The 26,955-nt window shown below is 43.6% G+C and overlaps 1 protein-coding gene across 1 annotated transcript; it reads left to right on the top strand.

Moving 5' to 3' along the window:
• The first annotated feature begins 22,371 nt into the window (after positions 1-22,371).
• On the top strand, positions 22,372-26,231 carry mafba (MAF bZIP transcription factor Ba). The gene has a single exon (XM_029621482.2). It carries the CDS (start codon positions 22,813-22,815, stop codon positions 24,022-24,024), a length of 1,212 nt encoding a protein of 403 aa, XP_029477342.1. The 5' UTR covers positions 22,372-22,812; the 3' UTR covers positions 24,025-26,231.
• Positions 26,232-26,955: the final 724 nt, after the last annotated feature.

Below are 26,955 nucleotides of genomic sequence, written 5' to 3'. Positions count from 1 at the left end.
ACTTTGGCCAGGACCTTGCCGGCAAAAGCCAGAAGGGATATCCCCCGGCTGTTGCCGCAGATGGACTTGTCACCCTTGTTCTTATAGATGGTGACAATGTTTGCATGCCACTGTTGGGGGACCATCTCCTGGTCTTAAACCTCAGTGATGTACTGGTGGAGTGTTCTGGTGCAGAAGTAACCTCCCTACTTAAGTACATAACCATACATCACCTACGGGTGTTTACAAACAACACTGGCTAATATTTATCCCTGGGGGGAGAGAAGGACCTTACACACACACAAATACAAATACACACACACAAACACACACAATTACCTAATTAAGAAAAGACAATAGACTCAGTAATTGAACAAAGAGAATTTAATAAAACTTGGGGAAAATAAATCTCCACCTTTATTCTCCCTTTGGTTGTCTGTGTTTGTATGTTTCGCTTGTGTGTGTGTATGTTTCGCTTGTGTGTGTGTATGTTTCGCTTGTGTGTGTGTATGTTTTGCTTGTGTGTGTGTATGTTTCGCTTGTGTGTGTGTATGTTTCGCTTGTGTGTGTGTATGTTTCGCTTGTGTGTGTGTATGTTTCGCTTGTGTGTGTGTATGTTTCGCTTGTGTGTGTGTATGTTTCGCTTGTGTGTGTGTGTATGTTTCCCCTGTGTGTGTGTATGTTTCGCTTGTGTGTGTGTATGTTTCGCTTGTGTGTGTGTATGTTTCGCTTGTGTGTGTGTATGTTTCGCTTGTGTGTGTGTATGTTTCGCTTGTGTGTGTGTATGTTTCGCTTGTGTGTGTGTATGTTTCGCTTGTGTGTATGTTTCACTTGTGTGTGTTACTCAATAGGTTTGCTTTCATTTGCCAGGGGTGTATGTCATCCAGTTTATGTTTACTAGATGTAAATATATGTTTGTACACGTTTGTGTCCATGTGCTCTACTTTATGTGTGTGCCTTACAGGAGGTTGGTGGCACCTTAATTGAGGAGGACAGGCTCATGGTAATGGCTGGAGCGGAATTGGTGGAAAGCTGTCAAATACATCAAACACATGGTTTCCATGTGTTTGATGCCATTCCATTCGCTCCATTCCAGCCATTATTATGAGCTGTCCTGTCCTCAGCAGCTTCCACTGGTGTGTGTGAATGTGCATGTGCGTGTGTGTGTGTGTGTTCTTGATAATCTGTGTGTAATGTATTGGATGTTGAATTCTTCTGATCCGTTGCTGCTGGCTGCATCTTTTATCTCCCCCTTTGCCTTCTATAATCCAATATGTGTGTGGAGACTTTTAAATTGTCAACGCTGATATTTAATTATTTAATCCCCAGTGATCGATCAGTACTTAAAACGCCTGAGACCCCCCACTCCTCTCTCCTTTCTCCCCCTCCCCCAACCCAGCATTAAGACAGAGAGAGCATTTAGGGGGAGAAAATCCCATTTCATTTCTAAAACCAATTAATACTCTCCTATCACCCACGAGCAGTTTCCATTTAAATCAACAAACAAACAAACAAATAAATAAATTATACAGATGTGTAAATTAATAAGTGTATTCATAGGGTGCTGTGTGTGTGTGCGTGTGTGCATGTGTGCGTATATGCCCGTGTGTGTGTGTGTTTGTGTGTGTATGTGTGACTGGAAGGGTGTATGTATTGGGGGCGTCTTTGTTGCGACTCATACCCCAGATGGATGAGGGAGTGTATTTATTTTGCGGCGAGGCGACACCAGGAGATTTGTTATTCCCTGGCGCTGCCGAGTTTTTCACATTGCTCCACATCCCCAGGACCATATTTCACTGTAGTGTGTGTGTGTGTGTGTGTGTGTGTGTGTGTGTGTGTGTGTGTTTGTGTGTTTCACATTGCTCCATATCCCTGGGACAATATTTCATCCTCACACCCCCTATCCCCAAACAAATGTATTTACAAGCCTTATTCCTGTACACATCCACCCCCCTACAAGCACATACAGTACATACGCTAACATATATACACTCATGTACACACTCACATGGAAACACATAAACACACATTATACAGCACACTAATACAAAAAACAAAGAGATTGTCCATAAAATCATATGGATATCCCTTTACACACACCAATAGACATACACAACTTAGTGTCCAAGAGGATCATACAGTACCTTCAGAAAGTATTCATACCCCTTGACTTATTCCACATTTTGTTATGTTATAGCCTGAACTCAAAATGCATTAAATATTGTCACGCCCCGACCTTAGTATTCTTTGTTTTCTTTATTATTTTGGTTAGGTCAGGGTGTGACATGGTTGATGTATGTCTATGGGTGTTTACTAGTCTAGGTGTTATGTATGTCTATTGGTTGCCTAGATTGGTTCTCAATTAGAGCCAGCTGTTTATCGTTGTCTCTGATTGGGAACCATATTTAGGCAGCCATATTCCTTGGGTATTTTGTGGGTTATTGTCTATGATTAGGTTCCTGTGTCTGCACTTATATATAGCGTCACGTTGTTTGTTTACGTGTTCTTCGTTTCATTAAAAGGAAGAATGTATTCACATCACACTGCGCCTTGGTCTCCTCCATTCAACGAATGTGACAAATATATATATATATATTTAAATACAATACCCCACAATGAAAAACTGAACACATGTTCTCAGAACATTATTCTAAATTATTGAAAATATAATAAAGAACTACACTATAAATACATAAATATGTGGACACCTCTTCAAATGAGTGGATTTGGCTATTTCAGGCCTGCTAGAGATGCCGGTCAACTGTAGTTCTGTTATTGTACTGTGGTAGGCCTGATCACCGACAACGATGAGACTATCGGGAGGAAGTCAGACACCTGGCCGGGTGATGCCAGAATAACAACCTATCCCTCAACGTAACCAAGACTAAGGAGATGATTGTGGACTACAGGAAAAGGAGGACCGAGCAAGCCCACATTCTCATCGAAAGGGCTGTAGTGGAGCAGGTTGAGAGCTTCAAGTTCCTTGGTGTCCACATCAACAACAAACTAGAATGGTCCAAACACACCAAGACAGTCATGAAGAGGGCACGACAAAGCCTATTCCCCCTCAGGAAACTAAAAATACTTGGCATGGGTCCTGAGATCCTCAAAAGGTTCTACAGCTGTAACATCGAGAGCATCCTGACTGGTTGCATCACTGCCTGGTACGGAAATTGCTCGGCCTCCGACCGCAAGGCACTACAGAGGGTAGTGCGTACGGCCCAGTACATCACTGGGGCTAAGCTGCCTGCCATCCAGGACCTCTACACCAGGCGGTGTCAGAGGAAGGCCCAAAAAATTGTCAAAGACGCCAGCCACACCAGTCATAGACTGTTCTCTTTACTACCCCATGGCAAGCGGTACCGGAGGCTTCTCAACAGTTTTTACCCCCAAGCCATAAGACTCCTGAACAGGTAATCAAATGGCTACCCGGACTATTTGCATTGTGTGCTCCCAACCCCTCTTTTACGCTGCTGCTACTCTCTGTTTATCATATATGCATAGGCATTTTAACTATACATTCGTGTACATACTACTTCAATCAGCCTGACTAACCTGTGTCTGTATGTAGTCTCGCTACTTTTATAGCCTCGCTACTGTATATAGCCTGTCTTTTTCCTGTTGTTTTATTTCTTTACCTACCTATTGTTCACCTAATACCTTTTTTGCACTATTGGTTAGAGCCTGTAAGTAAGCATTTCACTGTAAGGTCTACACTTGTTGCATTCGGAGCACGTGACAAATACACTTTGATTTGATTTATTGTGAAGTGGAAACGTCTAGGAGCAACAATGGCTCAGCCATGAAGTGGTAGTCCACACAAGCTCAGGAGAATGCTACCTGCCCCAATGCATAGTGCCAACTGTAAAGTTTGGTGGAGGAGAAATAATAGTCTGGGGCTGTTTTTCATGATTCGGGCTAGGCCCCTTAGTTCCAGTGAAGGGACATCTTAAAGCTACAGCATACAATGGCATTCTAGACGATTCTGTGCTTCCAACTTTGTGGCAACAATTTGGGGAAAGCCCTTTCCTGTTTCAGCATGAAAATGCCCAGGTTCACAAAGCAAGGTTCATACAGAAATGGTTTGTCAAGATCGGTGAGGAAGAACTTGGCTGGCCTGCACAGAGCTCTAAACTCAACCCCCTCGAACACCTTTGGGATGAATTGGAACGTCGACTGTGAGCCAGGCCCAACATCAGTGCCCAACCTCACTAATGCTCCTGTGGCAGAATGGAAGCAAGTCCACACAGCAATGTTCCAACAGCTAGTGGAAAGCCTTCACAGAAGAGGGGAGGTTGTTACAGCAGCAAAGGGGGGACCAACTCAATATTAATGCCCATGATTTGGGATGAGATGTTTGACGAGCAGGTGTCCACATAGTTTTGGTCATGTAGTGTATTCACACCCCAGAATTGTACAATATTTGCACATTATTCTAAGCAATATTTTTTAGAGTCTAAGAAGTTGGGGGGGGGGGGTGCTAAAAAGACAAATGGAATTGTTTTAAGTATTTGGACACCTGCTCGTTGGACATCTCATTCCAAAATCATGTGCATTAGTTCTAGCAGGGCAGGAATTTGATGAACTGACTTGTTGGAAAGGTGTCAAACTATGACGGTGCCACGTCGAAAGTCACTGAGCTCTTCAGTACGGGCCATTCTACTGCCAATGTTTGTCTATGGAGGTTCTATAGCTGTGAGCTCAATTTTGTACACGGGTGTGGCTGAAATAGTCGAATCCACTCATTTGAAGGGGTGTCCACTTAGCTTTGGCCCAGTAGTGTATGGATCATTTAGCTATTTGATTTAGAATTTTAGGACCCTTTAGGTATATAAATAAATAGCCTTTACTACCGAAGCCCATAAAAAAAGCAGCGTTGAATAGACATTAATAAATGGCAACAAAGACGGTCAAACAATTATCAATAAGGTCTCCAGTCCGGAGCCTCCAGAGAATGTCTCCAGTCCGGAGCCTCCAGAGATGGTCCCCAGTCCGGGGTTGGCGACAAGGGTCCCCGCACCAGAGTTGCCACCAAAGTGGGGTGAGCCGGTGGTGGAGCGGGGTCTGCGTCCAGCACCTGAGCCGCCACCGCGGATAGATGTCCACCCAGACCCTCCCCTATAGGTTTAGGTTTTGCGGCCGGAGTCCACACCTTTGGGTGTGAGTTGGGGTGGGTATTCAATACTCTATTATTTGTATTTCTATGTTTTGGCCAGGTAGGGTTCTCAATCATGGACAGCTGTCTATCGTTGTCTCTAATTGAGAACCATACTTAGGTAGCCCTTTTTCCACCTGTCTTTGTGGGAAGTTGACTTTGTTTAGGGGACATAGCCTTTAGCTTCACGGTTTGTTTTTGTAGTGTTTATTGTTTTGTTCGGCGTCATTTTCCAAATAAAGAGAAAATGTACGCTCATCACGCTGCACCTTGGTCCTCTTCTTTTAACGGCCGTGACAGGGACCTTACATCTAATTATATGTGTTGGGTACAGAGATGAGGTAGTCATTCCAAAATTGTTAAACATCATTACTGCACACGGAGTGAGTCCATGCAACTTGCTAAGCAAATTTGTACTCTTGTACTTATTTAGGCTTGCCATAAAAAAGGGGTTGAATACATGTTGACTCAAGCCATTTCAGCTCTTCATTTTTAATTAATTTGTAAAAATGTCTAAAACCAATTCCACTTTGGTATTATGTGGTATTGTGTGTAGGCAAGTGACAAAACATCTCAATTTAATCCATTTTAAATTCAGGCTGTAACACAGCAAAATGTGGAAAATGTCAAAGGGTGTGAATACTTTCTGAAGGCTCTGTATATCTTTCCGTTCCTTCTGTTTCCACCTCTCCTCTTTCCTGTGTGTGTACTTACCACCATTCCCTTGTTTGGTCCAGTGTTTCTTTACCGTAGCACTGTAAAAGATCCCCGCTGGGCACACACTGGTTGACATGGAACCAACGTGGAATTGACGTTTGTGCTCAGTGGGTCCCATTTGTGTGACCAAGTATCGCTGTAAGTTACTTCATAACTTCTGTGTCTATACCTAGAATTAGATGAAGAAGAATCAGATATGTTCAGGTTCCACACCTGGAAACAGATACACCAGAAAAGATTGTGAACAATACAAGTTCCCTGTAGGATCTGGTGTATAGTAGCGTGTTCTGATGCTGTCACGGACATTAGCATGTTTGCAAACATGAGCAAACTGGAGGGTTCTGTGGTAGTTGTCTATCAAAATATTTAGTCTTTGCCTGTGGGGATGGGGGTAGCGGGAGAGGGGAAGAGGTAAGGCGTGGAGTTGGCAGTAGGAAGGAGGATGTGGAGAGTGAGTGTTGCTTTGGCATTTCTTTACCCTTTACCTTGGCGAGTCCTGCAGGACAGCTACTGTCGGGGCCAGGAGAGGGTAAAGCCATGACAGAGGCCCCTCCCTTAGAGGCCCCTAGAGAGAGAACCAGGATCCTGATTTACTGTAGACTTGTTAGTCCTGAACAGAAAGAAATTGAGAGAAAGAGAAAATATGGAAACCTAAAGGTGAAGAGAAATGATGAGAGTTATGGGGAGGGAGGAGGGGTGGAAACAAAGACGGTAATCCCCAAATGAAAGCCATTCCTCACTCCCCCTTCCCAGCTTCCCCTCATCCCTCACTCCCCATTTCAGGGATGAAAGCCTGTGGTTCCAGCCTCTTAATAAAGTGAGGGGTAGACGTGGTGAAATGCCAAGCACTCTGGTTGGAAATGAATGACCAGGGGTGTGTGTGCGAGTGTGTGTTGAAGGGGGTGCTAGGGGTTCCTCTGCCCTGGGTCTCTCCCAGTGTGTTTGAGTAATGATTCAGACTGCCAGTGTGGTGGTGTCGCTCCATCTATAATAATCCTGGGGCTCCTTCCGTATGCCTATGTGACCCCCCCCCTTACACACACACACACACACACACACACACACACACACACACACACACACACACACACACACACACACACACACACACACACACACACACACACACACACACACAGTAGATTCATCAGATTGGAAACGGGCAGTAGGAATGACTCATCCATCCACACAGACACACAATTTCAACACACACTCACTCACACACACACAAACTCATAGGAAGAAAATTGAGACACACACAGGTACAGACAGAGAAATATGTGAAATATACACACATGCATAGTCATTGGAAGACACAATGGAATATCCCCACTTAGGATATCTACTGTTACATTCTGTAAGGTGTGTGTGTGTGTGTGTGTGTGTGTGTGTGTGTGTGTGTGTGTGTGTGTGTGTGTGTGTGCGTGTGCGTGCGTGCGTGCGTGCGTGTGACCATGCATGTGTCGACACAGGTCCATTGACTGACCAACCAACCAACCCTGAAACCTAGTCTGAGGCGGGAAGACAGTAGTGGAATCCCCATATATACGGGACATGATAAACCGGCCATGATACCTCTCTCTGTCTCTCCACCTCTATTCCCTCCATTCAACATTCTCTCCTAAACTCATCCTCTTGTTCCGTATATTTTTGCCATCTCCCTCTGGTCCTGCTGAGATGATTTTGGGGAGCCTGGGCCTTCCATAATCCACCAGGTCTTTCGCAGACGCACAGAGATATGAAACACACACACAGTCCTTGTCTTTTTCCATGTGCATCTCCTCTGATGTTCAAAGGCTAAAGAGGAATCCTAAGCCAGGGGCTGACAGATAAGACAGATGCCATCAGCAAGAAACAATAACCTTAATGACAGAGAAAAGACAATTAAATATGTCTCAGACGTAATGCAGACGAAAGGCAGACTGTGTGTAGCGTGATTCAACTACAGTGCTGGGCATGGGACCTGGCCAAGCGTCTACATCTGTAAGTGAGTGGGGGGGAGTGGTGAGCTTACTGGAGCCCAGATACCTCATGTATAGATCACGCTCACATGCTTCAAAGCAAGAATAAATCTATTCAAGTCTAGAGAAAATGTCTCGGTGTACATAATCATATGCATGAACAATATAGAGCCTCTTTAAGCAGAAATGGGGGCCTGCGCCACCCGGTGGTTAAGCAGCGCCAGCTGTGCCACCAGAGACTCTGGGTTCGCGCCCAGGCTCTGTTGTAACCGGCCGCGACCGGGAGGTCTGTGGGGCGACGCACAATTGTCCTAGCGTCGTCTGGGTTAGGGAGGGCTTGGCCAGTAGGGATATCCTTGTCTCATCGCGCACCAGCGACTCCTGTGGCGGGCCGGGCGCAGTGCGCACCAACCAAGGTTGCCAGGTGCAAGGTGTTTCCTCCGACACATTGGTGCGGATGGCTTCCGGGTTGGATGCGCGCTGTGTTAAGAAGCAGTGCGGCTTGGTTGGGTTGTGTATCGGAGGAGCATGACCTTCAACCTTCGTCTCTCCCGAGCCCGTACGGGAGTTGTAGCGATGAGACAAGATAGTAGCTACTATAACAATTGGATACCACGAAATTGGGGAGAAAAAGAGGGTAAAAAATAAAATAAATCAAAATAATAAATGACAGCATTTTAGCAACATGGAACCTCATTCAAATCTGTTCTCATGCATCCCCCAGGAAGAATATGACACTTTTTAAAAACATTTTCTGACAAGCGATCACTTGAACATTTTCATCAAGCCTTAGAAAGTTTAGGAATTACGTATGGTAAGGCAATTATGAAAATTATATAGCAATATAGAGTGGAAAAGTGACGTTTGGACGATTAATAGACACCGCAGTAAAAAAAAAAAAACGAATAAAAGAATGTCTCGTCCAGGACAGGAGTCTACGCAGACCGGTGCACCATAGCCAATCAGAGCTACAGTAGGCCTTTATGTTTTAAAAAAAGAAGCCATTTCCACAGGGCCCTGCCATCAATTACTTTGAACTGGACTGTGTGTTTACAGGAAGTAGCAACAGCGCGACTTTAGATCATTAGAACGCATTCGCCAAAAGCCACAAAATACACCTGAATGGATTGCTGCAAATATGTAAATACCACGGGAGTCCTCTTACATTTGAGAACGTTACAGTCCTATTGATCAAACAACCATGAAAAGGAAGGCTCTCTCCCTCAGTTATGCACATCAACAACGACAAGATCAACTGCTAATGTTAGCCAGAGCAAGATGAGCAAAAATGTAACGAAGGAACATTTAAAAAAGCCTCTGAAACTTTTTCAACTAGTTGGCTATCAAAATTGCACTGATACACGATGGGGAACTGTAGCCTACTCGTCCTTCTGCAGCTTGTCTGCCTGGTTAAAGTTGGTTAGCTAGCTACTGCCAGTCTCAAATGAGAGAACACCTCACTCTGACCATTTCCATCGCCCTAGCAGAGCTGGTTGGCTAGGCTAAACAACTAACTGTTGTTTTGCCTACGTTTACTGACCACCGTCATATTCAGTGGGTGTTGCATAAATTCATCAGTTATTCTGCGCTCTGGCACACTCCAACAAGAGTGCTCTGAAATCGGAGTAGATAGACAGAGTGAAATTGCAAACGTAAGAGATATGCTAACAGGATAAAAGTCATTCAAGTTCTTGCTAGCTAACCAAATGACACATGTATATCTATCTGTGTATAGCCACTGCAATAACAACTCCAATGACGGCTGTCTAGCTAATCTAAGGCTCTGTTTTTAGCTTGCTACATAAATAGGTATGCTAGCCTATTAGCCACGTTATGACTGACTTGTGATCATTGCCCTTGCTAGTTTAAATGTATTGACATTCCCAACCTTAGTTAAATTTGTCCGTTTTTGTCCAAAATATTGAGACATTGAAACTGAAACAGTGCATCCCAAATGAAGGCAGCAAACAATGTACCAGGCCAGCTGTGATTTACAACCTGGTAGCAATTAGCAATATATTTTTGACTACCAAGAAATGTATTGGTGAATTATATTAATCATGCATTGAACTGCATCCGTCTATTCTGCCAACATTGATTTAGTGTACCTCATGGAATGTTGAATCAAATAAAACCTATTTTTAAAACCTTTTCTAAAGTTGGTTTTGTAACATAAACTGAGAATTGTATGTTTACGACTGATATTATGATTGTCTGTTTCATATCTGTAAAGTAGTTAAAATGCTGTCAGTTCCACTTTAATGTGCTGCCTGGGGTTCTTCCTCAGCATAACTAAAGTAAAATGTTAGTGGTTTGAATGGGCAGGTTAGAATGACCCACGCGGTCAGTGGTGTGCCACTGTGGACTGTGTGGGCAGGATTGATCTGGCATTGTGTGGGCAGGAATTGGGATATTTTTAGGGCTAAGTGCCGAATGTACGTTTCCCCCCCATACTCACACTGCGAATGAAGGGAATCCTCCACCTCTTCTCCTTCTCTCCCCTAACTCAATCCTTTCCCTATTTCCTTTTGCATTTTTCCTGCTTTTGCTCCTCTCCCCACCCACTATCACCCCCATTCAACTGCCTGCTCCACTCTGTCTGCGCCTATCCTTCCCTCCAAACCCACCTACCTTCTATTCTCCTCCTTAACCCAAGTCCCCTTCCGAGACTCCTCACTCGCTTGCCAACCTTCTCTCACCCCCACTACCCTCCTTACCCCCTCAACCCCAATTACCTTTCTCCTCTCCTCTGTCGTCATCCAGTCCCCTCTACCCCATGTCGTTTAAGACGGGTCAGGAATGGAGGGAGCCCTTAGGCCTCTTCTCTCACCCCCCCCCTCTCACACCCTCTCACCCTCCCATGCCTTTCCTCCTTCTCCTCCCTCTTCTCATCCCTCCTCCTTGCCTCTCCTCTCTCGCTCTCTCTCTCTCTCTTAAGACTCTGGCCCTGTTTCCCTCCTCACCCCTCCGTCCTCCCCCCTGGCCCTGCCCACACCCCTCTGTCCCGGGTCATTTATCATGGGCCAGGAGTGGAGCCCCCGGGCCTGCAGGCCCCTGTCAGCTTCTGCAATCGCCTCTTTGTGGCTCCCAGCAAACAAGTGTTGGATCAGCAAAAGTCTATTAAAGCCTGGTGGGCCTTTCTCAGCCAATTGGTGCTGGGTCACTGAGCTGCTCTCCTCCCTGCTCTGTGCCTCTTTGTGTTGCTGCCGTGCACTGACACAGATCCCCACAAGATTAATGATTTTTAACAGCCATTTGGGTTGAGATACTTTCTCTCTCAAACATTCGCTCTCTCCCTTTATCTTGGTTCAGTTTCTCTCTATTGCTCTCCCTTCTTCAAATGTTCTCTTTCACCCTTTCTCTTTTGCCAATTTTGTGTTCTCCCTCTCTCTCACCCGACTCTTTCCTTCTCTGAATCTTTCTCTCCCTCTATGTTTTAAATCTCTCTCTCTGCACTCTATCTCACCCAACAACTTGTCCGTAGAGTGTCCCCCAAGCCCTAATCTACTGTGTTCAGTCATATATCCAACCCCTTTCATCACCTAATCCAATCTGGTTACACTTCAGAGTCACTTTCAATAATATACCATCGTTAAATATGTACATGTTCTAATACTCATTTATTACTACATTTGCTATCATTAGCAAGTTGTAAGCTCCTTGTTTCCCCTAAATTCAGCATTAACCCACTGGCCACCCGGGTTATCACTCGGACTCCAGAGTGGCGCAGCGGTCTAAGGCACTGCATCTTAGTGCTAGAGGCATCAGTACAGACCCTGGTTCAATCCTGGGCTGTATCACAACTGGGCGTGATTGGGAGTCCCATAGGGCGGTTGGCCCAGCGTAGTCCGGTTTAGGTTTTGGCCGGGGTAGGCCATCATTGTAAATATGAATTGGTTCTTAACTGACTTCCCTAGTTAAATAAAGGTGAAAAAAAAAAATAATAATATCATGGGGTGCCTGGGAGTCCTGGGCCCTCCCACAGCTAATAAGGGCACCTCCATAGGTGTTCAAATATTAACGAGGGCATTCCTGTACAGCTTAACAATCCAGCCAGGACACCCACCAAAAGCCCTATTCCAAAACAACCCCTAGCTTTTAGCCCAGCCCCTACACCCTAAATGCTTACATACAGTTGAAGTCGGAGGTTTACATACACTTTAGCCAAATACATTTAAGCTCAATTTTTCACAATTGCTGATATTTAATCCTAGTAAAAATTCCCTGTCTTAGGTCAGTTAGGATCACCACTTCATTTTAAGAATGTGAAATGTCAGAATAATAGAAGAGAGAATGATTTTTTTCAGCTTTTATTTCTTTCATCACATTCCCAGTGGGTCAGAAGTTTACATACACTCAATTAGTATTTGGTAGCATTGCCTTTAAATTGTTTAACTTGGGTCAAACGTTTCATGTAGCCTTCCACAAGCTTCCCACAATAAGTTGGGTGAATTTTGGTCAATTCCTTCTGACAGAGCTGGTGTAACTGAGTCAGGTTTGTAGGCCTCCTTGCTCGCACGCTTTTTCAGTTCTGCCCACAAAATGTTCTATGGGATTGAGGTCAGGGCTTTGTGATGGCCACTCCAATACCTTGGCTTTGTTGTCCTTAAGCCATTTTGCCACTACTTTGGAAGTATGCTTGGGGCCATTGTCCATTTGGAAGACCCATTTATGACCAAGCTTTAACTTTCTGACTGATGTCTTGAGATATTGCTTAAATATATCCACAACATTTTCCTACCTCATGATGCCATCTATTTTGTGAAGTGCACCAGTCCCTCCTGCAGCAAAGCACCCCAACAAGATGATGCTGCCACCCCCGTGCTTCACAGTTGTGATGGTGTTCTTCGGCTTGCAAGCCTCCCCCTTTTCCCTCCAAACATAATGATGGTCATTATGGCCAAACAGTTCTATTTTTGTTTCATCAGACCAGAGGACATTTCTCCAAAAAGTATGATCTTTGTCCCCATGTGCAGTTGCAAAGCGTAGTCTGGCTTTTTTAATGGCGGTTTTGGAATAGTGGCTTCTTCCTTGCTGAGCTGCCTTTCAGGTTATGTAGATATAGGACTCATTTTCCTGTGGATATAGATAATCTTGCACCTGTTTCCTCCAGCATCTTTACAAGGTCCTTTGCTGTTGTTCTGGGATTGATTTTCACTTTTCGCACCAATGTACGTTCATCTCTAGGAGATAACGCGTCTCCTTCCTGAGCAGTAGGATGTCTGTGTGGTTCCATGGTGTTTATACTTGCGTACTATTGTTAACGTGGTACCTTCAGGCATTTGGAAATTGCTCCCAAGGAAGAACCAGACTTCTGGAGGTCTACCTTTTTTTCTGAGGTCTTGGCTGATTTCTTTTGATTTCCCCATGATGTCAAGAAAAGAGGCACTGAGTTTGAAGGTAGGCCTTGAAAGACATCCACAGGTACACCTCCAATTTATTCAAATGATGTCAATTAGCCTATCAAAAGCTTCTAAAGCCATGACATAATTTTCTGGAATTTTCCAAGCTGTTTAAAGGCACAGTTAACTTAGTGTATGTAAACTTCTGACCCACTGGAATTGGGATACAGTGAATTATAAGTGAAATAATCTGTCCATAAACAATTGTTAGAACAATTACTTGTGTCATGCACAAAGTAGATGTCCTAACCGACTTGTCAAAACTATAGTTTCTTAACAAAAAATGTGCGGAGTGGTTGAAAAACAAGTTATAATGACTCTAACCTAAGTGTATGTAAACTTACGACTTCAACTGTAGATTTGACATGATGTTAAAGGCTTAAGTAGTGGCTCTTGCTCCACGTGCCCTCTGATAGGCTATAGCTCCACGTGCCCTCTGATAGGCTATAGCTCCACCGTGTCCTCTGATACACTACAGTTCCACCGTGTCCTCTGATAGGCTATAGCTCCACCGTGTCCTCTGATACACTACAGTTCCACCGTGTCCTCTGATAGGCTATAGCTCCACCGTGTCCTCTGATAGGCTATAGCTCCACCGTGTCCTCTGATAGGCTATAGCTCCACCGTGTCCTCTGATAGGCTATAGCTCCACCGTGTCCTCTGATACACTACAGTTCCACCGTGTCCTCTGATAGGCTATAGCTCCACCGTGTCCTCTGATACACTACAGTTCCACCGTGTCCTCTGATAGGCTATAGCTCCACCGTGTCCTCTGATACACTACAGTTCCACCGTGTCCTCTGATAGGCTATAGCCCCCCCCGTGCCCTCTGATAGGCTATAACTCCACCGTGGCCTCTGTTACACTACAGTTCCACCGTGTCCTCTGATAGGCTATAGCTCCACCGTGTCCTCTGATACACTACAGTTCCACCGTGTCCTCTGATAGGCTATAGCCCCCCGTGCCCTCTGATAGGCTATAGCCCCCCCCCGTGCCCTCTGATAGGCTATAACTCCACCGTGGCCTCTGTTACACTACAGTTCCACCGTGTCCTCTGATAGGCTATAGCTCCACCGTGTCCTCTGATACACTACAGTTCCACCGTGTCCTCTGATAGGCTATAGCCCCCCCCGTGCCCTCTGATAGGCTATAACTCCACCGTGGCCTCTGTTACACTACAGTTCCACCGTGCCCTCTGATAGGCTATAACTCCACCGTGGCCTCTGTTACACTACAGTTCCACCGTGTCCTCTGATAGGCTATAGCTCCACCGTGGCCTCTGATACACTACAGTTCCACCGTGCCCTCTGATAGGCTATAACTCCACCGTGGCCTCTGTTACACTACAGTTCCACCGTGTCCTCTGATAGGCTATATCTCCACTGTGTCCTCTGATACACAACAGTTCCACCGTGCCCTCTGATAGGCTATAGCCCCCCGTGCCCTCTGATAGGCTATAACTCCACCATACCCTCTGAAAAGCTAAAGCTCCCCCGTGCCCTCTGATAGGCTATAGCTCCACTGTGTCCTCTGAAACGCTATAGGTGTACCGTGTCTTCTGATAGGCTTTAGGTGTACTATGTCCTCTGATAGGCTGTAGGTGTAGTTTTCGGCAAATTGCTTATACCTATCCAATTCTCTCAGATCTACTCAAGTGCCTATGGGAGTTAAGTATGCTAGCCACTTCTAATGCTTACACATTTCCATGTTTGTACTGCAGTACAGTAGTGTTGTAATTACTGCAGGTAAAATGCATGTCCAGGAGTCCTGTGGTCATGGTTCTATGGTCCACCTGGGAGCAGAATCAGCACAACCTGCAGGTCAGCCGTCCATTCCCCCTAACCCTAACCCCTAACCCTAACCCTAACCCCTAACCCTAACCCCTAACCCTAACCCTAACCCCTAACCCTAACCCCTAACCCCTAACCCTAACCCTAACCCCTAACCCCTAACCCTAACCCCTAACCCTAACCCCTAACCCTAACCCTAACCCCTAACCCTAACCCTAACCCCTAACCCTAACCCCTAACCCCTAACCCCTAACCCTAACCCCTAACCCCTAACCCTAACCCTAACCCTGGCCTGACTCTAATTCAACGGCACCACTGCTCCTAATGCCAGACACACTCACACTACTGTACTTATATGTATCCTCCCATTTACCTGACCGCAGTACTACCACACCCCTGACCCCTCTCTAAAGCCACAACACCAACGTTCACAGACAGTGTACTTAAGCATCCGTTCATTCTCTCTATCCGCTACGCGACCACACCCCAGGTCCTGCTGTAAACCCAAAGCACCATGGTTGTACTGCCACACACACAGTCATACTGCAGGCTACTGTACTTACTATAAACATGTTGCCATGGATATTTATACTTTTTACTGGAACAGTGTTGTCTGCATATTCAATCAATGAAAATGCAGAATAGTAGTAGTAGTAGTAGTACTACTACTACTATATTTAGCATGTAGTATAATTTGGTACCGGTATAAGTTCTATATTTTCATTACAATGCAACCATTGTTTCATGCACTACAGTTGTTCATCTGATTGACTACATGGTTAATAAATAAGCTAACACAGATTCCCATGGTTATTGCACCAATAAAGGTTAACATCAGGATCTATGGATGGGTAAACCACCGATGACATTATTTTGTGACCTCTTCCACAGATATCTGTCCTCCAACTTTGAGGCCCATTGAACTATTTTCTTTAATCTTCACTCAATAAAGTAAACAGATGACGCATATTTTCCAGAATATTACATGGGGTTGGAAATGTAATATACCCTGTAAGTATGACTCCGGCCCCATGTGCCCACAATTAGACCGAGACATGAAATACGGAGGATACTCCTCGACAGTGACATTTTAATGTTATATTTCATTTCAGGGAAAGATATCTTTTCATGCCAAGAATAATGGTTGGCTGGGTTCTGCATGTCTAGAAAAAAGGCAGACCACGCAGCGTCTCTCTAATAGTTGATGGTGTAATGGAACCAAATGGTCTCCAGGCAGACGAGATGGACGGAGACGCGGGGTGCATGTGGCTACGATGGATTATGTGCAAATGGATTGTGTTCATTTACTTATACATGATGAATTATGCGAATTAATAAAAATGTTTTGACGAACTGTTAACATGATTCATTTGTTATAGTGATTGGCAACTATAGACATTTTTGTTATGATGAGTTATAGGATGTTATAGTGAGTTTAATAAAAAGTTTAGCTGTATATATTGCCTATCCCGGTAAACAAGATTGGTTGAAAGACATGTTTTAATTATTATTATTATTATTACTTTTTTTTTTTTTTTACATATTGTGCCTATAGGGATGTAGCTATATGATACTGTAACATTCATTTCACCAAAGGCCTGTTGGTATGGAGCCAGTTCATTGTACATCACCCATTGAAATCCCAATCAAATCTATCTAATCTAACTTTTTTCTTGGAGGGTCAAACGAGAGCAATATGTCAGGGTATTTTATGTTCTTTATCCTTTGTTTTATTTACTGCATATCACTCAACCACATTCCCCATACTTGGAATTGGCCTGCATTACAGCACAAACTGAAATTATTTTGGAGACAAGCAGATTGATGTGGTTAGTATTATTTATTTAATCTCTTTCTCTCTTTCTCTCTCTCTCTTCCTCTCTCTCTTTGGCTCACCGTTTCAGTGCCCACTGAATTTTTTATGAAAAGGACAGACACAAGAGTTAAAAAAACAAGATTGCGCGACCCCTCATTTCGCATAACACATAATTATGCTACATTCGTGCAAGGCGTGACATTCTAATGACAAAAAATCTTTGCATACACTTTGATTATCTGACTTTTGTCGTGTTGCTGTTTTCAACCATAATCCTTTCTCTAGGATAGCCTACACCACAAAGTCCATATATATTCAGATTCAATACAGTTAGGATATACTATTTAGCCATCACCACCTGTCCAAATCTCCGTGTCAATGTGACACACACACACATGAATGCACACACGAATGCAACTCTGCTCTAAGAAATAAGCTCTATATTCTCCGACCGAGTAGCCTAGACCCTGGCCTTATTCAGGACAGATACATCACTGCATTAGTGAAACAGACCATAGGAACACATGTTTTGGATAAGCCTACATGTATCTCCATATGTCTTAAAAAGGTGTCGGCCTAGTGTTGCATTTACATAAAATGCTAACTTAGTTCTTCCTCTGAGTCAGTCTTTATAAAAGGTAAGCATTTGGTGTTCACTGCTAAATCGATTCCCCTTTTCATATTTATGAGAGGCATTTCCACTTATCTCACCACTTGTTCTGTCTTTAAAGACTTCCCCAGTCAATTATCGCTCTCGTGGATGTTAGATACTTTTAGAGGTATAGTCATGGACACAGCGTAGCCTACATAGCGATGACACGCCTTAATAATACATGTTTTCACTGCAGTTCATCGATCTTCTTCGAGTAAACAAGAATATCTGAGTTACTGTACAGATATTCAACTCTAAATTAACGACAATCTCATCTCGACGGTAGAGATGACAGACTGCACAAAATGTTGTCTTCTTTAAAAATCGAAATTTTTCTCACTTTTTTTGAAAGCTTGCTCAGCTCAAATAACTATATTTTTGTATTTATCATTATACTACAGTTTATCAATTGATCTGCCCATGTTGAAGTCGGTGTTGAGCTGTAGTAACCTGGTCATATTGTGTGGAATGCTTATGGTTTAGTTTCTATATGGAGAGGTAATTATCAGACGGGATCATTTTGAAACTAATATTGAAAATAATTGATGACTCCCCCTTGTCCAACTCAATATCAGAGCTAAGGTTTCTACCACTGTTTTTATATATATCAAGTAAAATCGACCATGAAGTGATAAGTATTTAGGCGCGCTCTCGTGAACTGTAATTTGTTTGGGTTGAATAATATAGGCCAAACTTTAACCGGATTGAGTTGAATAATATAGTCCAAAATGATGACTATGACTGAACAACGTAAGCATAGAGATATATAGCCTACAGACAGACTAAACATGCTCATTCTTTATCGTAGAACATATTCAACTGACTAAACATACAGGCATATAGAATTATTCTAGAATTTTAACTATGAAGTAAGCATAAAAGGTTAATTGCATTCGATAAGGGGCTTGGTTAAATCACAGTCCTATAATTTTCGGCCTATGAACAATTGCTCACTCTTTCTCTCTTTCTCTCTCCTAATCATATTGTAGAACTCGAGAAGCGCCAGTGAAACTTTGGGCTCTAGAACACGGGGGTCATTGGTACACCGTACCGCGCAATGCTCTTGTCCTCGGTCTAGAGCGCTCTCGCGCACTGTGGCTGAGTGCGTTAAAGCCACCGTGACTCGCGAGGCTCTCCGTGCGCAACACACTACAAAGCATCATTATATATCTGCCCCTCTCTCACACGCAAACACACATGCTCTCTCGCACGCACGCACGCAAACACACACACACACACACACACACACACACACTTTCCTCTCTCTCTTTCCTGGAATTGATGGATGATATGTAGGGGATATTTGCGTTAATCATTATACATGCAAATAGGTCCAGCAAACAACCATACACCATTACCCACTTCATAAAGACGAACCGGTCCGTTTCAAATTTGTAAAAGTTTAGTCAATGGAGAAAAATACAGAAGCCTGTGAAACAGAATCATAAAGCCATCAGCTCGAGCCTCTGTTGTTATGCCCAGCCGCAAGACCTGCGCGCGCCACGCCATCCTTACCTACATGTGCTGCTGGAATAAAAGCGCTCTGAAGTATTGCAAGCCAATACACATCCAGTTCGCTGGGGGAGACTTGCCTTAGCCGAAGCCGCCACTCCCAACATTATCAATCCAGCAGGCCTCGTGCCCCCTCGCCCTCATAGTAGCAGGTGCCATGGCCTCGTGCCCCTCGTCGTTACCGGAGCAGGTGCCATGACCTCGTGCCCCTCGCCGTTACAGGAGCAGGTGACATGGCCTCGTGCTCCCGGTGCGAGGTGTGTTGCTGTGGGGAGCGCGTGCCTCCTCACCACTACAGAGTCCGTTGTGCCCTGCACTGTTTAAATGTGAACATTTTAAAGGTGATTTTATTTCTTGTTATTCATTCCTAAAATCCGTAGGACGGGAGACTCATTAGAGGCTAAATAAGCAAACATCAACACTTTTTTTTCGCTGTCCATAAGCACACAGATCACTTAATAGATCATTAACCAGCGATATGCTGCTGACATGGACGCTTTTTACATCTCGCGTCTCCATTACAGCCATGCTATTACCGAAGGGGGTAGAGCCGACGGCGGCCTGCCTGCCTGCTTGGCTATTACGACAGGCCGGGGTATATTAGAGCGCATTACACGCTAATGGCGCTGCCTTCAGGTCCGAATAAAACCAACAAGCTCCCAGTCTCACTGCAGAATGAGAAACATGGTGTTAAACTTTGTTCGACTCGGCTGGGATAGATACGAGGCTTTTACGCAGTACAACAGTCAGGTCTACGAGTAGTTTTATAGCTCATGATACTGGGTTGGTAGTACTATACCTGTAGTATTTGATACCCCTCCATTGCTTAATTCATTGTACCCTATCGTATGGTCTGGTAGCCTATGCACCGGGCGTTTGGGATAATGCTGTCAGGGTTCGGTACGCGCTCTGCCTCTGGGAGTGTTTCAGGGAAAAGTTGTTAAAGAGGGACTAACGCTGTCGCCGGCCCAACGCTTCAGCCCTATATACAGTACCTTCACTCAGGCAGTCAGTGCGCTTGAGACGTGCCTGGTGATCTGCTGACATTAGAAACGGTATAGATTCATATTTTTACGTATGAAGATGGATTAATTGATTGGTTTTCAAATAATGTAACAATTAATATATTTTGATATAAAAACTTTTATTGGAAATGTAATTATGTTATTATAGGCTAAGTGAGTAGTATCGTAAACAATAATAGCGTTAAAGTAAATAAAAAATAAAAACAACACATAATAATAATAACAATAATAATAATAATAATACACTTTTGGCCAACCATATTCGTCCATTTCTTGTGTGTGTGTGTGGGGGGGGGTGAAGTCTTGATGGCTTCTGTCAGAAAGTAGAGTTGCCTATATATTTATCACTGCATAAAACGTCAATTGATGTCTTTCAGCCTTTAGTAACCTACTCTTATAAAAGCTCGAATTACTTATAGGCCTAACATTGACAATGTGAGAGAACATTCCTTCACTTTTTGCTGCTACTCAAGTCAGTCATGAGTTTATTCGATTTTTATTACATTTTAAAACCAGACAAAAATATGGGAACGTGTTTCTTTTTTTTGTAGCATAATATGGACTGAATCATGCAAATAACCTCTGAATTATCTGAATGGAAAAATGTGTGAGAAGATTGGAATTTGTAGTTTATTTCAGCATCTTGATACATCGTGAAGAGATGCGGAGTTGAAGTTAATGAAGTATTTAAACAAACAGGTATTGGATGATGTGTGCATGTGGCGCCCGGTCCCCTCCATCTTCAGTCTAATCGATAAGTACTGGCCGGGGCCATGAGCTCAGGCGTGGATATGAGGTGGAAACGGGATAATAATAGAATCGATTCATCAAATTGACTAATTTACAAGTAACTTCCTTCTGCAGGAAATCAAGACATCTCTTAGAACAGATAAAGGCAATTATTCCAATGTAAATAAATGCAAAGGCCCACAATTCATTTTTATATTCCTGAAGGTCTTATTTTATTGTCCCAAAACTATTTGTTTTCCCTTAGAATATGTAATGTGAATGTGAACTTAATTTTACTTTATAATACGGCTACTAATAACAACTACATACAAAAGTATCTAATAAAGTGTTATGCATAAACAAAATAAATTCCTAAAAGAAAAACGGTTAATCAAATGCATGATTAAATTAGTGTTTAATTGAACGAAAAACCAATATTGCCGAGCGAGGCCTCCGTGCAGCGTCCGTTAGAACCACGGAGCGGCAGTCTTGAGCCTCTTTTCACAGTACCTACTCACCAGTGGTGCTTTTCAAAGCTTCCAATGCTTTGCCATATACGCACTACACAATGTTCGAGCCAAGAAAGAGCGTTCTGTCTCTCGCTCGGCCTCCATGCTGATATTACCATTGGCACGATGTCAGAATGTACTTGTACTCTATAGTCTAACAACATAACCTTTTCTCAATGTCTTTGAATCCGGGAGTATGTTGTCAAGATTTGGAACTTGGAAGTACGTGCATATCTACACTGGGAAAAACACACATACAAAGTATAGAATAGTCTAGGCCTATGCCAATAGTCTATATCTGGTGCAAATAATTGTGGATTAGATAGAAATATTAATTGAAGGTCAGAAACAAATCGAGTAGACCACAGAACGAGAGCATTTAGTGATTCAGAATAAACTATGTTGGTAAAGAACAACATTTGGAGATTCAATTACAAAGGGGGTTTTAAGAATAATGTAGGTTATAGTTAGATTTTCAGAATAATGTTTCTCTAGTTGGAAAATTAGAAAAGTCAAATTAAAAGGCCTGCACGTCTTCAAAACAGGTTACTAAACAACGTCCCAATGCATGTGAATGGTTACTTTGTCATTATTGAATCTTACATTTTACTCCAGGTTTGAAATGATTTAGTTATTTTGTGCCTTTAAAGGGGTTTATGCGTGGGTAAAGGTTAAATTATAATACCGTAAAACACTTAAAATATTATAATACCGTAAAACACTTTTCAACAAAAACATCAAGTTTTTATGGATCCTTATGTATGCAGATCACTTCATTCTCTCTGTTCACTCAGTGTAAACTGGGAGATAATTGCCGTAGAAGAGGGGAATTAGGCCTAAAACGTGGGCTGTTAAACGATAACATGCCATTGGTTCTCCTAAGTGAAGGCATTCAGCTCTTCACTCCCTCTACCCTTTCTCAACCCCTCCTTCGTAGCTGTCAGAAAGAGCGCTCCGCTCTCCCTCCTCCCTCTCCTCCAACCTCTCCCCTCCTTTATTCTAATCCAGAGAATACACCGCTCCCTATTGGAGAGGGGCAGGCAAGGGGACCTGCCTTCCAAGCCTGACGTCACAGTGCGCTATAAGCATAAAGTGCTGGCAGGCAGTCAGCGCAGTCTGCTGAATACTCGAGACTGAGTGTGTCAGGAAGGAAAGGAGAGCTCAAATCTCTGCGGTGCAGAGCTGGAAGGCTGCTTCTCCAAGCAAAAAAACAGACTCCATAGTCTCAGCTACTTCTTCTTTTCCTGGCGAAAACAAGGACTATACCTTATATCTACAACGTTGACGAGGACAGGACAGGAGCCTGCGTCAACGACAACTCGGTATTATTTTTATTTATGTTTTTATTTTTTAAGTTCATTTGTTCTGAAAGGACTGACGGTTTACTTTTGCACTGAGACAAAATTATTTCTACATCTACTTCTCGTCTGTTGACCAGAGCCAGCTAGCAGAAAGAAGTAGGCTACATGACGAAAATTCCCATGTCGTTTGCAGTGCACTAAGTCTCAAAGTTTGTTCCACTTGTTTTTAGTTTTCTACTTTTTTACCTCTCCGGACGGTGTTACATGCAACAGTACACGAGTCTGCAGCATTGGAGCAGTAGGAAAAACTACTGCATGAGACAAGCGATTGGAGAAGAGACGCTTATTATTAACAAGTCTGTTTTCGCGACGCTGGCAACCACCTTCACCCATCTGCATCAGAGTCGCGGCAGCACCATGAGCGCAGAGCTGAGCATGGGCCCTGAGCTCCCCAACAGCCCTCTGGCTCTGGAATACGTCAACGACTTTGACCTAATGAAGTTCGACGTGAAGAAAGAAGGTCTGGCCGGGCTGGAACGCGCCGGGGTGCGCCAGTGCACTAGGCTCCAGCCCCAGGGCTCTGTGTCCTCCACCCCGATCAGCACACCATGTAGCTCGGTACCCTCCTCGCCCAGCTTCAGCCCCACAGAGCAGAAGAACCATCTGGAGGAGCTGTACTGGATGCCCAACGGCGGGTACCACCAGCAGATCGATCCACAGACGCTCAGCCTGACCCCGGAGGACGCAGTGGAGGCCCTGATCGGAGCCACGGCCCACGGCCACCCCCCACCCCAGCACGTCCAGCAGCAGCTGCAGCAGGGCGCCTTCGATGGCTACAGAGGCCCTCACCAACACCACAACCATCATGGCCATCCCCAGCAGCACCATCATCCCTATGGGGGCGGCATCCCACACCACCCTGATGACCTTTCTGGACACCCGGGGGGGCTCAGCCACCCCCACACCCAGCACCACCACCACCACCACAGCCAGGACCCAGACAGCCCGTCCCCCGTCTCTCCAGACTCCCACCAAGCCCTCCACCACCACCGCCACCATCACCACCACGGCCACTCGGGCCAGGGGCACCATGGCTCAGGCAATGTGGAGGACCGCTTCTCTGACGACCAGCTGGTGTCCATGTCTGTGAGGGAGCTGAACAGACACCTGCGGGGATTCACCAAGGACGATGTCATCCGCCTCAAGCAGAAGAGGCGGACCCTGAAGAACCGGGGCTACGCACAGTCATGCCGTTACAAGCGGGTGCAGCAGAAGCACGTGCTGGAGAATGAGAAGACTCATCTGATAGACCAGGTGGAGGCGCTCAAGGCGGAGATCAACCGGCTGGCACGCGAGAGAGACGCCTACAAACTCAAGTGTGAGAAACTGACGGGAACGGGAGCGAATAACGGGATCCGCGAGGCTGGGTCTAGGCCTACTAGTGACAACCCGTCATCCCCAGAGTTTTTCATGTGAGTTGTTATTATAGCTCTATTGACTCACCCCTACCCCACCACCAACTGATGCTAATGAACAAACAATAATAAGCAAATACCCCTTCATATTTACTGTACTAATGACAGTCAACAACTATATTCATATTAGAAGAATAATCCATAAAATAATATTCTCATATCTAACCATCTCTCTCGATCCACGTGACAACTGAGATACAAAGAACAAGGTAGAATGTTGGGTCAACGCCGCGCATCTTTGTAGATTAGTTGCTTGTAGTGAATATACTTTTTTCAACTTCCTGAGAGAAGAGAGAAGCGGCGGGTGAACTTTCCTCTTTTTAGGCTATACTGCTTTTACTGTGTCTGTTAGTGGGATGACCGCCCGACCTGGGCCTACACAACAAGCAACGCAGAGAGAAGCGGCGGGTGAACTTTCCTCTTTTTAGGCTATACTGCTTTTACTGTGTCTGTTAGTGGGATGACCGCCCGACCTGGGCCTACACAACAAACAACGCAGAGAGAAACGGTTTGACTCACATTCGACACTGGGCCTGAAAAAGAGAGTTGCTAAACAAGACTCCACATTATGCAAACTTTACTTCTGTCTACTTACATGTTATGCAACATCTCATTTGTTTATTGCCTGCTTGGTTATATTCGAATATATATTAAAACAAAACTCTGCATTAAAATATTAATCCTGCATGCTGGACATGTACGGTAATAATTTCTATTTTGTACTTTCTTTTTGTTTCTCGTGTATCTTAAGAGCATGTCGTTGATCTGCGCTTCTCCATAGTGTTGTGGGGTTTAGAGGAATGGAATGAGGACAGTAGGCCTTCTGTAGCCTTGTAAATATTACGCAACCGCAAAACTGCACACCAAGATCGAGGAGGCTGGTTTTTAACTTCTTTCTTTCTTTGAGTTGTGTTTTATTATTTTTTCTTGTTGTTTGATTTTCATTTTGTGGGTATTGATTCAGAGATATGGGCATTTTGCAGTTGCATTTAAAGACAACAAACTTTGTATATTAAGTGCACTTTTTGGATAGCCTAATGATTTGTTTTTCGTTTTCATTTTGAGTTTTGTACAGACCCCCTTGAAGGAAGACATACTATTATTCTATAATAATAATAATAATAATAAGACAAGATAGATGCAAGCTTAATAATAACCTTATGACACAATGGGATAATAGTGCGAAGCTGTCAAAACAAACGCATAGCTAGAATATTAGCAGATGAGTGATGGTTCTTTGCGCACCACATTTACGCACCATGCATAACTTTGTGTTCTACTCCTAGGATGCATATAGGCTATAGTATATTAAAAAAAAACTGTTATAAATGTTATTACATTTCATTTCCGTCTGGTGCTGTAGTCAGCAGAGGTTTTCTTAGCCAGAAATGCCATTATGTTAACTATTGCGTAACCCTAACCCCATTATATAATGTGAAGAACAGGATAGTCACATCATTTCTCAACTTGATTAATGTATTTTATTGGGTGCAGCTGCATCGCATTAACAGTGATATACTATATATTTTGTACTCTTCCTCGGCAATATCAAGCATTATTTTTAAACATGTTCAACAACGTTAACCATTTCAGGGGTTTTATGTACAATTAACAAGTATTTAGATTGCGCATGCGTTTCAAAATACGAAGTTTAAATATATTAATGCTATATGTTTTCCTGATTATTATTTTTTTTGCTGCCGGTCAGTAAAAATAAAGGATTCAGGTTGTGCAAAATCTCGAAATGAAAACTGTTGTGTATGTTATGTTATATGATATTATGTTTTCGTCTGTATTATTATTTGGTGATTCTGGTTCTGCTGGCCAGATGCATATTAAAGTTTTTATTTTAATGATTTAAATTAACAAACTGTCAGATCATATTGAATAAGCATGGTGCTTGCATTTAAAAAACTATTGTTGAAAAGTCATGCATTTAACAATCTCTTGGTTTGTTACTGATTCAACTGTGTTGAAATCAAATTGAAACTGCAGCAGCGGGTTGTTGTTTTGTTTTTAATTTCATGTATTTTGCGATGATGATGGGGATCAATTTTCAATCCTGTTTATATAAATAAGATACAAAAAAATATCTTAAATTTGAACTGTTATAGTTCCATTCAGGCTGGTTTCTGTTTCGTCTTATTTTTTGTTGTTGTTGGAAGAAATGGTTTCCTATTTTGCTTATTAAAGTCATTGAAATGGCAATTACCTTTCTCGGACTGTTTATTCTATATACTCTCTCTCCCTCCCCCCTTTCTCCCCGAATTACGTCATGACCAAATTAACAGCAGGTCATGGAGGCAGGTAGACTGGCGGCTAAGGGCCAGTAACCAAAATGTTGCTGGTTCAAATTCCCGAGCCGACAGGTGAAACATCTGTCGCTGTGCCCTTGAGCAAGGCACTTAACCCTAAATGCTCCTGTAAGTCGCTCTGGATATGAGTGTCTGCTAAATGTAACATGGAGTAATGTGAATGCTCCGTTGCAAGCTACAGGCGGCTCCGATCTTATACACAGAGCTACACATTTAGCCTACAGTTTCGGGAAAAGTATGTTTTTAGGAAGACATGCCTACAGCGTTCTGGTAAATCTTTCCGTCACTAAAACACAGCCCAATTCCTGCCACACCGTTTTGAGCTGAATACGTCGGCTGTACTTTAGTCGTAGCGTATAAGCCTACTGAACAGAAATATGTAATGTCCATTTATAAGCTAAATACAGTTATGATAGCATACGTAACGTGGTATAGGTGAAGGCATTTCCCGAGATACAGTAGCTGATATGAAGTCATAACATTGTGTTCATGAACGTGCAGCCTAAATGTGTATGCCTATAGTCTACATGCACACTGTTGGAAATACAGACCAGCCTCACTTCTTAGTGAAAAAACATGGCCCTATTGGCTATTACTGAAACAAAGCTGCTGCACAT

This window comes from Oncorhynchus nerka, linkage group LG20 (assembly GCF_034236695.1).
Source record: "Oncorhynchus nerka isolate Pitt River linkage group LG20, Oner_Uvic_2.0, whole genome shotgun sequence".
Classification (NCBI taxonomy): Eukaryota; Metazoa; Chordata; class Actinopteri; order Salmoniformes; family Salmonidae; genus Oncorhynchus; species Oncorhynchus nerka.
This window is presented reverse-complemented; position numbering and strand designations above follow the sequence as displayed.